The sequence below is a fragment of the Branchiostoma floridae genome, chromosome 4 (assembly GCF_000003815.2).
Source record: "Branchiostoma floridae strain S238N-H82 chromosome 4, Bfl_VNyyK, whole genome shotgun sequence".
NCBI lineage: Eukaryota > Metazoa > Chordata > Leptocardii > Amphioxiformes > Branchiostomatidae > Branchiostoma > Branchiostoma floridae.
Window position 1 is genome coordinate 20,092,582 of NC_049982.1, and position 15,635 is coordinate 20,108,216.

At 39.0% G+C, this 15,635-nt stretch overlaps 1 protein-coding gene across 1 annotated transcript; it reads right to left on the reverse strand.

The window, feature by feature from the left end:
• Positions 1-3,264: 3,264 nt before the first annotated feature.
• Positions 3,265-15,476, reverse strand: LOC118414610 (WD repeat-containing protein 1-B-like). Its single transcript, XM_035818770.1, has 16 exons — positions 15,315-15,476; positions 13,607-13,728; positions 13,048-13,138; positions 12,531-12,678; positions 12,158-12,338; positions 11,859-11,936; positions 11,350-11,436; positions 10,406-10,497; positions 9,957-10,098; positions 9,670-9,751; positions 9,030-9,183; positions 8,705-8,789; positions 7,906-8,013; positions 7,445-7,615; positions 6,958-7,108; positions 3,265-6,172 (listed from the first exon to the last, which is right to left on the reverse strand). The coding sequence occupies exons 1-16, from the start codon at positions 15,331-15,333 to the stop codon at positions 6,066-6,068; spliced, it is 1,818 nt and encodes a 605-aa protein (XP_035674663.1). The 5' UTR covers positions 15,334-15,476; the 3' UTR covers positions 3,265-6,065.
• Between the last annotated feature and the right edge of the window lie 159 nt (positions 15,477-15,635).

Below are 15,635 nucleotides of genomic sequence, written 5' to 3' on the forward strand. Positions count from 1 at the left end.
CTTCTACCATGGTAACTTTTGTCTTCACAGTGTACTGGTTGGAATACCTGTACTAATAGCTAGGTGTCATTATTACCTGTTCCACGTTAAGCACCAGTCTGCAGGGGTACAATAAACACAGACACCTGCGGCACTAGTACTTAGCATGGGGCAGGCCAATCACTGGTGCTTCTGTCCTAATGTCTTTATAATACTGGATGTGGTCATCAGAATAATAATAAGATAATATGTTTTCTAAGTCTGACTCAGAAGAGGTGACATAAGAACCAAAGCACAAGTCAATCTTTTATTGTTGTTTTTCTACCCCTTTCCCTTTTTTGGCATAAAATGTTTGAGTTCCACCTTGCAAACTTGCTCTTAGAAAAAATGACGTCCATGCCAAGTTTTTTTAGGCTATTGTTATCCCCCCACCCCCCCTCCCCCAAAACAAAATTCATACAGAAATAGCTTTAAAATTAACAATTGAAATGTTTTGTTACTCTTTTCTATTTTCTGTATCACACTATGGAGGTTTTATCTCCTTGATCACACATAGCCTGGAAACCATACAAATTGTACATTCTATCATGGGAAAGGTGTGAAGTCTGAATATATTTGGTTTGACATCTGATCTAGAGGTGGATAGCTTTTAACCCAGTACAGTCCACTGCTAGGAATGTGGACACCCAGATAAAGTATAAAACAAACAACTGCTGTAACAGTTATATACTATTGAAGTGACATCAGGTGGGCTTGGCTGCCATGACAACTGTGACTGGACCTCTTGGTTGGTGAAGTTTGAAGCATTAGAAATGTTCCCTGTTGTAAGTAGGACTGCGCAGGGGATAGAATCAGTCCACAGCACTCCCTGCGGCAGTACTACTTAGCACAGAGACAGTCGCTTTCATCTCAAACTACTTCTCATATCTTCATCCCTTAACAGTCAGGAAGATAGGTGGGCTGCACCTTAATCCACTCCTTCCCTGTATAACATATCTTAAGAAAAACTGCATTTTGTAATAGAAATGAGTGTGTTCTGGAAAATTCAGACTAGAGATCATGAGAAACAGGAATGCTGGACTGACATACTCCCTAACCAAAGGCTACTGTTGCTGTTGTCTGAAATACCTTCTGTTACATTTGCTTGAATTCTGCTTGATTGGTCTACCAGTCTTTTAGTAACCTATCATGATGTGCAAATACTGTGAGTTACTGTCAGTGTATGATGACAATTGTACATAGAACATTGAATAACACAAACTAAAAGAACAAGAACAATATGGCCATAGAAAAAGAACTATGGAAGTAAAAACTCATGATGGATTTTGGAGAAACTGAAATCTAAAAAACTTTGTTTGCCAAGTCATCATTATCTTATTTTATTGATCGTTTCACAAATCCAGGAGTAGTCTTTTCCAAAGTACACTCAATTTCAGGAAAGGGGAAAGCCAGCTGAAAAACTGTTAACTTTCATTGGTCAAGCAAAATACTTCTTGGCAGGTACATTGTGTACCGATATGTTTTCTTATGACTGAACACAAAAAGGATTTTACAGGCATACAGGAAATACACATGGCAATATATTTACCACAACAGTTATGAAAACAATAATGTTGTGAATCTACTTCTACCTGTTAGCAAGTGAATTTTCTGAAGAATAGTTCTGTCTTATATTCCTTATTTGTATGCCAAAAATACATAAGGGCCATTCATAGTTAACATATTGAAAACTATCCAGCAACATTGTTCATTATAACTGTAGGGAATTGATATACAATTTAGTGCCGGGGGCATCTTATGACAATACTCACCATGTTATGTTTATGTCAGATTACACTTGGTCACATAGTCAAGGTGGTCATTTTTCTGAGAGTTGGAAAGGAGGATGTGCTTTTATATACTCAAATTTATATCTTGATCAAATGATGATGAAACATACAATGTGCATGTATATGACATTCATACACACTGTAACTACATGTATATGACCATACTAGAATAAAACTGTTTTGGCAAATACATGGTATCACTAGTAGTTTACAGACTCACCTCTCTTGCAGCTGGAAGTCTCCACACAGCCATCTCTGTGTGTGCTCTGAGTCTGAAACCTGCCATCACTGCACGATTCAGAGCTGCGGACACAGCCTTTATGTCCTCCCAGCCAGGGGTAAGGCCACCTCCCACCCCCTATCATCACTTATATTCAAAAATAATGATGCAGGAAATTGAGGTCTTGTGTGGAAATTAGCCAGGCCCTTGGGAGGAAATGGTTGGGCTTGTCGGAACCCTTATTAAGACATTTGGCCATTAAATACTTCCGCAGGAGAATGGTCCATTTTCGAGGGAAGTCCCTGGTACCGTGCGAGCATGTTATAAACTCCAGAACAGGTTTTTGAACCATAATTCAAGAAGGTTGTGCATTTTGTTCAACAGCCACATACTGTTCATCTACAAAACTTAGTCATCTGGTTGGAAATTTTCTTTGTAAGGATTTGTATTGGTTAAAAAGTATACTGCCTCCCCTTGTTGGCTTCGATTCCTGTGCCTTTTGTGATGTTAAACGATGCTCTTACTATGCATGTCTCCCCCATCAGTACCATCACCAGGATCAACTACCAGCCTTTGCTGGATCCCTGCACAATGAAGGAGTTGTCTCACCAAACACTGACAAGGAAAGAAGCCAAACATTGGAAGAAAAGAGGAGGGCGACACTGAGGGATGAAAGAGCAGTCAGAAAAAGGAAAGCACCAACACTCCTGTGTCAGGTTCACAAGGTCAAACCATTTCTGGGCTTTTCATCCATTTTACTGTTTTCAGAAGCATTTATCGGGCCTTGTTGCTGGTTTTGTGGTTTGATAATAGGTCATGTTGGAGGCTTCAGTATATCTAATCTGATTTCGTTCACTACTATCGGAACATACTATTAAAGATATGACTTGTCAGACATCAGAAACATTGTATTTCTAAGTACGTTATAATAATTTGTGTTTTCAAAGGATGTATAATGTCAAGAGAGTGGCAGTCGTTTGAGACATCTGGGTGTCTAGCTGTGGTCATCTGGTAATGAGCTTGACTTTGAAAATGCATGCATTGTCCAGTTTAACATGAAAATTTCAGGGCTTCTGCAGTTTTTTTGACTGTGTGCTGACATTGGCCCTTTTGGTACTGCCTAGCTATATCTAGTGAAAACTATAATTGTACATGTATGTATGGAGATCTATTGCACTCTTACCCAATCATGTATTGAGATTATGACAGAAACACACATCCCCACAGCACAAGATGTCAGAATTATACTCTTTAATTTCAGGCGTACAACATAGCATAGAAAATTCAAATCCATCAGTATTGGAATAACTGAACTAAATAGTATTGAAATGATATATGTGTGAATTATAATGACTTAACTGTTACATAGAAGGAAAATATATACCAGATGCTATCTATCCCTTATGTAGAGTGTCATTCCCTAGGTCAATACAGCTGCACACCAGCCCCTATCACACATACCTATTTCTATATGGACTCCATTAGTAGACATTATTCCCAGAATTGCCAACTACCCCTACTTGAGCCATAATTGTAAAATGAGTGCAATTTCCCTTTCAGGACACCATTGTCATAATTGTGGTTACAAAGAGTTCATGAATGTGAGCATGTATTTTCTTACATTTTAAATACAAGATAAACATATGCTACTTGAAAATTTGCACAGCTGGCAAAAAATTAAAGTCTTTGCTAATGAATTTCCATACTAAATAGCAATCATTATGGCATTTTTGTTACGAGATAAATCATGGTACAAAATGTAGTACCCTAATATCTAAACATAGGACACATGGCATAGAGCTGAATGGTCTTATCTCAGATAAGTGTTAACTTTGTTTTAATAGACAAGGACAAGGTTCCACACCACAGTTTGCTACGCTACCGACTGAAGAATAGCTACTTTCTTCTCGAGCTAGGTTTGTAACATACAAGGTTGATACAAAAGTGACATTGTATACTGTACAGTACGGTACAAGAACACTACAGATGCCCTGGGTGATAAAAGATGCAGTTATATCAGACACAGTACTTCCTGATTTGTTCAAATCATTGAGATATTCTGAAGGCCTCAGTTTTTGTTGCTCTTTGTGCGTGTGTCTGTTACCAGATAGACATGCCAAGAAATGCTTGTTTCAGACTTTTGCTCATCATGATCATGATTATCACATTTGTAATCTGCAGACCTTCCCATGACTATGGTCTTCCGAAATGCAGCTATCCTGCTTTAATGCACAATACATGTTGTGAGCTGGGGTATCAGTATACCATTCCTTATAATTCCAGAACTATCACTCGCACCATATTATGGAAATACAAAGATCACAGGTTCAAGTACTATCACAGATCTTAGGCGAAGAACAGTATAGCTGCCAGGGTGGAAGGTCTTATTTTGGTCACAGTTTCAATATCTGAGTCTTATACAAAAGACAAAAAGATCCCCTTGAAAATGCTCATTTTTCCCACAATGTTCAACAATATCATCTTAAGATGAAAGTGATTCTTTGCTAAAGAACATCTGAGGTCGATGTTGAATGACCTTGCATATAGATGACCAACAGTGAAAAGCAAGATGATCAGAACTTTTGTTTTCAAATGTCTTCCACGTGGCAGCCACTTCCAATAGAACATGGTTGTGTGGACAACCTTCAGTCAGGAACTGTTCTTTTACTACTGAGATGCAGGCTTAACCTCCTCTGCTGCCTATTATATAGTAACCCAGTAACCAATAGAGAATTTGCAGCCAAACGGCTACTTCAGTGTGCTTAAGTTTAAAGTATTAGACATACAGTGCACTTAAATCAATCAAAATCATTGTAACTAAAGTGAATATAGTCAAGATGTGAACCTTGGATGTAAGGGACCTTGCATAATGCGGGTTTAAGTCTGTCAGAAAGCTGTGCCACAAGCTACATGTACATACATTATAGTACAATTTCTGATAATAATGATTTTCTGATTGATAATAAGGGTATTCAAGAGGTAATGATCTTATTAATATTCCTCCTGATAAACTACACCAGATTCAGTCATAGTGAGCACTTCATTACACTATGCTGCTAACAGACCTATTTTCTTTTAATAAACATAACATCATATTATATAGCTGCATCATACTGTAACTATGGTACTCAGGAGTATTGCCTGTGGCAAAACCTAGTGGCTCTGAAATTGATCACACTCTAGTTTCATATCTATTGCTCATTGTGTGACTCTCTATGAAGTCAATCTGTCAATGCCACTGCATTGAGACCAACATCTTACTAGTTACAATATACTAAGTACACGTACTATAATCAAGTCTGGTACTGTTACTTTCCATAAATCATATTATGTATCAATTTTCTTTGTCCATAACCATTACCGACAATGCATTTATCTAGTATACCTTCAAGTTCAATTTTTGTCAGATTCTTTCCTAATTCACCAACAAGGATGCACATGACCTTTTTAAACTGCAAGTTAAATCACACATCATGGAACACTTTATCACTGCAGTTACATGTGGAACATTACATGCATATCTCACCATTTTCAGAATTATTATCATTCTTACATTTGTCCAAAAGCAGTCTATATTTCATTGCATTCAGTCGTCTTCCTTAGGTTCTGTCCTTTTCCATTCATTGCTGAGTTGCTAAACTTATATTTGCAAAAGTCTGCTAGCAATTTTTTTCCTACAGCAAGTCCTCGGGAAAGTCTTCAACATCGATTCTGTGTCCTTGCATTACATTAAAACATACAGGACCAGGATATCCAGCATAGCAAATTCACCACTCACTAGTTAGAGACTTTGAAAACATCTGGTGCTACATACCTGAAGTTAGCTACCATAGGAATACAACCTTGAAAGCTGTTTTATCTCTGCCATATCTTATTATCAAAAGAGTTATAGAATTGAAATCTGAAACTAAGCAATTTGAAGATGTCTAGAAAAGAACTTAAGATGCCACATATTATACTTATATGTGGTTGTTATTGGTACTTCTCCAATAAAATCTGGAGATTAATCTCCGGGTGCACTGTGGGTAGGAGGCACTTCAGTACTTGATGTCCCACTGCCGGATGGCGTTATCCGTTCCTACGGAGATGAGCTTGTTGTCTGTCAACCACTCCAGGCCCACGATTTGGCTTATCGGATGGGCACCTGAGAGAAAGAATGTAGAGTTCAGAATGGCATAATATACCAGTCAGCTACGCTCTGGTACGAGGCATGGTAAAAAAAATGCATGTCTCAGAAACAGTACAAAGTTTGTCATGCATCTCTGTAAGGTTGACACAGCACTGCCAGTGTTGCAGTTATATCGAAAATACCTCATACATGTACTATAAAACATTCAAAGTTTCAATGATACATGGTATATCATCCTCATCGTCTTCCCCTTATTTTCAGGTTGAGGTTACTACACACATCAATTTTACTTTGTTAAACTACATTGTACCACTAAAGTTTTGCCCAAAGTGTAAAAAAATCAAATACAAAAATTAAAAAAAGATACTGTAAATGTTTTTAAGTTCGCGGGGATCTAATTTCGCGGTAGCGGGAAAAACGACTTTTCGCGGTGGATTTATGTTCGCGGTAACACCATACACTGCAATCTAATATCATAGTAGAAAAATGTTCGCGGTGGTTTTAAATTCGCGGTGAAGTGGTCACCGCGAAAACCGCGAACATTAATCCACCGCGAACATTTCTGCATTTACAGTAGTCCCAACTTACTGGCCCTAATTTTTTCAGGACCGAAACAAGAAACACCACATTTTCCCTAGGCCTAGTGTCAATTCATTTGTTGCAATTAGATGCTAAGCCTGACCCATCAGATGTGTGCCTGATAGATCATACCATAATCATTAATACTAGATATGGGTTGGTAGTAGAACAGAATAAGGTTCTTGACTGTTACATGTGATGGAACATAATCTTATACTTACCCTTCATTTCAAACCTATTGTACGGTTTAGCCAGATCCCAGATGACGATGTTGGTATCCAGAGATCCGCTGGCCAGATGTGTGCTGCTGGGGTTCCATGCCACACAGGTGACCATGGCGTTCTGCATCCACGCATCTGTGCCCTGGACATCCTGGAGGGACAGACAGAAGGGTGGGACCACTGAATAACAGCAGCACTCAGACTGGTTCATCACAAATAAACAAGGAATTTACTACATCCTGACTCATTTGTAACCCTTTCTACTGTGAATTTCAAAGTCATGGAAACTAAGATCTCAGTCTTTAACACAGGCTTATCACTCCTGTCTTTAGAATTTGAGCAATAATGTTTCTCATCTTTCAGATCTTTCTACCACAACAAATGATCAAAAAGTGCCACCTAGCAGGACAAGGGAATAATGCAGTTTGTTGGGACAGAAGGCTTCATTAGAGACCCATTGTTATGTGAACAGATAAAACAACTTTACCACATAGCCAGCAGAAGCGTCCAGGGTTGTGATATGTCTGGATGTCTGTGCACAGGACAGGTACCTGCCGTCGGGGGAGAACGCAAACGCAGTGACAGCACCCTTCAGCTGGATGGTCTTACACTCCACCAGGGTGTCTCCTGCCAGGTTATACACATACAGCTTCTTGTCCTATTTAAGATGAGAGATAAACTAATTGCTTCACATTTCACAATTCAAGGGGAGATCTATGTTTTAAGGATTAAAACAAAGATGGTTTACACATGCTAAGATATTTGTATTCGCAGGGCAAAATTGTTTATAGAGAACACTTTAACCTTACCCAAAACAGTTATAGTGGGTACATCTACTGAAGGCTTGTTCAATACAAAACCCTCCATCAAAAAAGCTGTGCCAATGTCATTTAACAATACCTTAAGCATGTACATGTATTTATCACAACAAATGTGAATAGTGAATACCTTTCCTCCCACCATAACCTGAGTCTGGTTGGGATGCACGCCGGCAGCAGTCGCTTCGTAATTGACGGGCAAGCTGAAGACCTTCCTCCCATTTCTCAACACAACCACCTTGAAAGAACAGACGATTGTGTTTAAATTTATCTAATCTAGTCACTACCCTAAGTCTGAATGCAGACTGTTGCCCAATGGGGGAGGAGGGGGGCAACCTGCTATAAACCTTTGCACAAAAATCAACAAAATGAGAAAGCAATCAATCCATGTTCTAAGTACACATTTAGGACTTTCCCAATCTACATTCTACCTTGTACAAGAGTACTGTAACAGGTACTGTTGGGCCAGCGCAATCAGAGTCATCAATATTCAAAATACAAACGTGCAACATGCACCTTGTTTTCAAGATTTGCACGTAAAAATATTCTTAACATGCAGATGCAGAAACTACTACTATTTTGCATGTATTACTAAACTTTTTCAAATTGCATGCAAACTTTCGACCAACACGCAACTTTCCATGTAACCAAAAAAAAGACATATTTCGAACACTGCACAGTAATAAATTGCAATTTTTTCAGTCTTGTACTCTGATTTGCTATACAATGACTATCCCAACCAAAAAAACAACATCCAAATGCAGATGCAGACATGGATCCAGATGTGGATCACAGAGTTCTGGATAAAACTAAGACTTGTTATGACAGTTAAACAAAATAGGATAGCAAAGATAATGCTTCCTAACAACTTTCATACATTTCATTATTCAATGACAAGTAATAACAGTGCAGACTGATGCATTCCTCACCTCATTTATACAGGCAGCCACTGACACACCATCCTTGCCCACTCCAACACCTAGAGGCGTTGAGTCCATTGTTATAGCATCTGGTCTGAAACACATACATGTACATGGAAGAGCCAGTGTAACACAGGACTTTTATACGTTAGTGCAATGACCAATTGGTTAATTCAAAATGACAGTACAGAGTCTAAGATACCTTGCAAACATAAATAAGAGTGGACATGAAGAGAAATACCAGTTTGGCTAAAGGGACTAAACTTATGCATTTAAAGATATATCCAGATCAAAAGGCTAAGCAAGGTAGAAGGGAGAAGAAGGGTTTTCTTACCCGTACTCATTCCCAGGTACAGACGTGTACCTGACAGAGTCGTCCATGCTACTGGTGATGAGATTCCCCCCGTGGACCCCCATACCCAGCACCTTGTTGCTGTGACCCTTCCCACTGATGACGTCATGCTCGCCTGTGGCTGTATCCCAATGGGGTGAGTGTGGTTAAGGAGCACAACGTCTCTCTATTGCTGTTCAACATTGTAAGCACTACTAGCAGGATACAAAAGTAATGCAGATCAAGTAGCATTTTGTGAATGTTACAAGTTCTGTCAAATTATCCTCCACACCCAGTTTGGCATTTAAAGAAATATGTGTCTGACCGACAACACACGTGGAAGATCAGGTATTAATTTATAGTTTACGTTCTGAAGTGATTGGTCATCAGTATTGATCAGGAAGAAGGCAACAGTGGTCATTGACAATTTGATCTATTTGTAATTTTGTGTTGGAAGAAAGTTTAGTTTTGTAGTATGATTACTACCACAGATGAACACAGATGAGCATGATAATAATCTATCAGCATCGGTGCTAACCGTTTGCATGAATTGCTAACCAATTGGAAGGCAATTAAATTGGTACCATTTTGTTTTCACATTAGATCCAAACATACAAGAAAAGACAGCAGAGTAAAAGGATATTGATACGACCACTGTTGTCAGCCGTGTAGATTGTGGATTTGTCCTCAGTGACAGCCATGGAAGAAATAGGCTGGTTGTGACCCTAAGGGGAAAAAGGACTTTTAGTAAAAAGAAAACATCATGTTGTTGAATGTACTGACAAAAGGAAAACCACTTTTGGCAATATCAAGTCATTTGGGGTAAGAAACTTCCATTACCAAAACGCTTTAAAAATGTTGGATACAACAGACTAACCACATATATAACTATCCTGAGTAATTTGACTACTTGTGACCAGGTGTACTGACCTTGGCTATCCTGATGGGTGTGGTTGGGTTGGACCTGTCCAGGTAGTTGATGTACCCATTCAGAGACACAGACAACAGGTAGTCACCCTGCCACAGACAGGACAGCTGCTGGTCCTCTATTGCTGTTCCCATCTTAAACTCACTAAGTGAAAGGGTGCAAAATAATTGAGTTTGAGATATTGCTTTTCTAAGCTTAGATTTGTTTGATATGGAAGAGCAGTAAAAGACCAAATCATGTCCAAAAAAAAACAGATTTGCAAGGCAAAGAGAAAGAACCCTTGCTGGATTAGTGCAGATACCAATATTGTAGCATATCTCATTCATTTACTAGTACCTGCTTAGGATTTCACTTACTGGACTTGAAGTTACACGTCTTCAAAGCATGACGCGTGAAATTGAAATTCACACCTCAGGCTTCTAAAATGGAGATAAAAAGAAGTCCTACTAACCTGACCATGGAATTCTGTCCCATGTCCCACAGTTTGACAGTCTTGTCTCCTGAACATGTAATGAGCTGGGTGCTATCAGGGCTCCAAGAACACTGTTATAATCAAACCACATGCAGGAAAGTCAGAGAGCTACATGATGTAACATTGTCATCACAAACAAGTACATGTATAGTGCATTCTATGCTTTTTACAATAGATAAATATCAAGGACAATAATGACACTGTTGTTTTTCTAGCTGACACTTGTAGCACTTACAAAGTTGAAATACGGAGCTACCTAGTATCAAAACATGAACATAGCAGATTGTATGTGTATAACACCCCGTTCATACTAGGATTCGCGTATCCGGATATATCCTCATTCGCGGTGAATCCGGATTCGCGAACCCTGGTATGAACGGTCCGATTCCGGATCTTTATGGGATATATCCAGATACGCCAAATCCACATCTGGAGGTGGATTTATCCGGATTTGCTGCGAGGTGAACCCTGGTATGAACGCAATAGGATTCACGTATCCAGATTCGCTGTCGGATCTGACGTCAAACTTAACCCTTAAGTAGTGTTTGCTTTGGTGTAGCATGATAAGGCTGAGGCAATGGGCTTTTTTTAGCACGGCGTGAAGACATGCACTTGTAGCCATGCAAACACTCCATCATTTTGGTTGCATTTCCTTCTTTCAAGTGCACGACGCAACTCGTTGCCTCACCCTTACCATGCTACACCAAAGCAAATGATACTTAAGAGTTAAGTTTGACGTCACCAAGCAGCATCAGATGGTGTAATTAGGATATATCCGGATCTGATTTTGGACACGAATAATCATATCTGGATTCAACTAACCCTGGTATGAACGCAAATGGATATGTCCGGATTTACGCCATATCCTGATATATCCAAATACGCGAATCCTAGTATGAACGGGGCCTAAGAGATACACTCACCCCATAGATACCCCCACCATGAGCATTGCTACCACCACCTCCAAGTTCAGCTATCAAATCTGCAGTTTTCCCATCATAAATGAAGCCCTGGAAGACATAGGATGGCAACCCATCAACTGAAAGGTGAACTTACAGGCACCTATCCAAACATTTCTGCCAGAAAGCTGAAATTCTAAACACATGTAAAACAAATATGATCTTATCTGCAGTATTGGGATAAAATGTTTGAAGAATGTCAACGATACATTCTATGATGTCACAAAAAACGTTTTTACAGTTTATAACATCATCAACTATCTATAAACTGAATATCTTTAACAAGTTCTAAAAAGTCATTATCCTTGGTGTGCATATCATCATTTTACTCTGATTCTCACCAAAAAAAAACAGAGATTAATATCAAGACAAGATGGCAGTGTCCATATAGCTCAAGATAAAACAGAATGTATTCCACTAAAACCAGTGACTTATTATGGATAGATGACGCATGGATGCAATGTTGTACTTACCTTGCCATCAGCACCAACTGATACGAATCTCTCACCATCAGGAGAAAATCGTACACAGTTCACAAAACGTGTGTGTTCCTGAGGAGAAGTAGAAAAGCCAGTTTTAAACAAACAAATTTCCTCATAGTGAAGAGACAATCTAACACTAAAATCACTACATTAAATTTCCCCTTGTAATTGTATCTTACACACAATGTTGCAATTATTGAGTTTTGAGTGATTTCTGTTCAACAGTAGGACAGGAAAGAATTGGTGCATCTCTATGTACCAGCTCAAAGAAAAATACCAAATGTTCTTACAGCGAGCGACATCTTGAACTTGAAAGGTGGTCCCTCATAAAAGATAGTCGTGGAGTCGTCCCCTCCCGCGATGATGCGAAAGGGTCGTGTCGGCCGGTAGTCGATGGAGTTGGCAACTTTGCTGATTCCCATCAGCTCGCCGACAGAGCTGCCAGTGTCCCACAGGAAACAATGGGCAAACCTGAAAACATGGACAGTCACTTGTAAGATTTAAATTTTCAATTTGTGACAAAGACTTTTTCTCCTTTTGGTGGTCCCTTAGATAAGTTCTTCCAAGTTTTAAGAATCCTGTCTATAGTGACCACCTGACCAGATAGACCAGATTTTATCATTAGCAGGGGTTGTCCTGGGCTGTTTTGACTATCATGCTTACTTTTCCTTGCCCTCTCCACAGATAGCGATCCTCTTGCTGTCAGGTGACCAGACTATGTCCTTGATTGGGCCCCCTATCGGCTGAAACTCGTTCTTCAGGATGTGCTCCTTGTTTACGGTGTCCCAAATACGCACCTTTCCATGCTCATCTATATAAGGAAAAGACAGACATGTTTTTACTAGACCAAAAATGCCAATTAATTATCTTTAGCTAGACAGAAAATTTCATGCAGGACAGACATGTTATTATCTGTAACTATTATGATTAGAAATCACTTCTGGTCTAAAGCACATACAGATTTATCATTACATGTGTATGTATCATATTACTGCAAATCATCTAACAAGTTTTAATAATCATATAACTTGACTAGCTTTCTCTAAATTCTAATATCCGCATGTAGTCTAAATGCAGGTTTTTTTCTTAAAAGGTAAAAGTAACAGAACCCAACATCACTACACAATGCGGTATTGTATTACAATCACTTTGAACCATGTACAATTGGGGCAAGTATTACCTGCAGACGCAATATAAAAGCCACTGGGAGCATATTTGGCGACTGTTGTCTTAGCAACATGTTGTGTGTAAACATCTGAGATCGCTGGGTTCTACACAGGAAAAAAATCATACAAAAAAATATACTTTCAGTTTCAAACCATGTTAGTCATGATACTGGATTCAAAGGGCATAACTAGAGTTGACTTTGAGGGCATGTCACAATTTTTTATTGTACAGCAGTACTATTCCAGAAGTACTGAATTCCCAGTACAGAAGTCCCTCTGACATAGGCAGGGAAATTTCTATACAGAGAACTCAGGACTTCCATAATACATGTAGTTCCATGGTACCAGTCATCGATATCATAATCTTAAACATGTAATTCCAAACTTGTTCAGATTCAGAACCAAATTATTTGCACTCATACACTTTGTGACGTACATAGGAAGCATTGGAGAACCATGAGACCTTCATTCCACAAAGACACCAGCCAAAGTTTGACACCAGTCAAAAATCGTATTACAACAACAACAATTTACATGCACCTTCACCAGACTAATTCTAGGTGTCCGACTCACCTCTATATCCCTGATGATGATGCTCTGCCCGAAGCAGTACAGGAAGTTCTTGCCTTTTGGGTCCCCTCCGAGATTGAAGGCTGTAGCACGCTGGGTGCGTGGGAGGGCAGGGAACACGGTGGCTTGAAAAAAAAAAATTATTATTGACATTTCATCCACAATTTGAATAGTAAAAGCGTAATCTTTCTCTACCAATATCATGTCAGGTTTTCTTGGAAGTTGGAGCTTGCTTTGTCAGAGGTTTCAGGCAGGCAGTACTGTTAATCACTGTATGCAGTAGGCAGTACAATGTCAGAAGTACTGATATCATTGATTTATTTACTTAAAGAATTCCTGCCTTCACTCCAGGCTAAGTACAACCCTTGTAATATTGTATTGGGCTCAGAAAAAAAAATAGGTGACTGTATGATGATGGACATTTAACAATTCATGTTTTGACAGGATAGCATTTATCCACTCTTAGGACAATGTGTAACTCTTTTATTAGTTTTAGTTATACTGTCCTGACAGAATGAAATGTACTGAGGCCATACTGACTTGATCATATGGATAAAAACAACATTTTCTTTGTAAGGTGTGTTGTGCACATACATCACATATGCAATAGTAGGAGAAGTGTCGCAAAGCCAAGAATGACAAGAAAGAACAGATATAAAGAATTTCTTGTATGGTATACGATGTTCTGTGTGTTCAGTTATTTGTTCAGCCTCCTGACAACTTAGACTTTATAATGAACTTCAGAAGGTAACTTAATTACTGCCAAACATGTCCCAACTTTCTTTTTTGCACACAATTACTAGTACATCAGTCTTGGGATGACCTGAGGACATGTCATCTATATAATCATATCGGTATGGCTTACAGCCAATTCTTGAAAAAACAAATATAGTGGGTGTGACAGAAATGTGACAACTCTATATCCATACTACTTAATACATGCTAGTATATCGCTCCAAAGATACCCTATCCCACCCACATATATAGATATCAAAGTGAAAATATTTTGGGCATCCGTATGCAATATTTGGAGAGGTACAATATGCCTGTCACGTTTCGATGAGGTACGGAGGGTGTAGTATAACAGGAGAAAGCTAAACATACATAAAGTACATGACGGGTCACTCTGGTATGCTAGGTTGTAGTGTGTGGCCAGCAAACATAACACATCTCTGCCAGACATAAGTAGTATAGTACAGGGTGGATTTGCCACAGCTAATGCTGAACTACACATAGGCACAATGTGTCTCCAAGCTGTTTCGAGCTTCATAATTAACGAAGACAGGCCAAGAACACTCTCATATAACCATGCAAAAAGTATACTTCTTACTTTGACAGAGTTTAGTCAGGAAGTAAAAGCATAAAAAAAATTTTGCACGGCCCCCTCTTATGTCAATTATATCAGGTTCTTCAAACAAGTTGCATTCACCGCAAGAATCCTGCATACGCTGTATTCTATTATATATTAGCACACAGGCTATGGAGCGTGTATTTACAAGCATGCACGTATGAGACAAAAGCAACATTCCACAGAGGTGAATCAAGGTATCTTGTATTATCATACTAGCTGTACACACACCTCTACTGCCTAGGCTGGCGCGCCCTCCCAGTAAAGCCGGTTTGTGAACATTCAAAACCCAGTAAGATATACAAAACATTTCCCCTTAAGAATAAAAAGACAACGAGTATCAACCGTTGATTTGCTACTTACTTTGTAAATATTCAGACATTTCCGAAACCAAAGTTTTCTCGTTGATTTTTGTAGTATTTCTTCAGCAACTCCCACAAATCAGGAAGCGAACTACCGGAAAGAGAGACGTTGACCTTTGTGGCGCGATTCTCGGGGTCAATGACCATATTTGGTAAAAAAAAGAGGCCAACCTCTACAAAATTATGTCATCAGTTTACATATTGATTTTGTACCTACAATCTAACAAACACGTGAGTATTTTTTGTTAATAGAGTCTTCTCTACACGGTAAATGTTACATTATACATATTTTCAAAAAAATCCTTTTTTGGCGAGCTCTTCC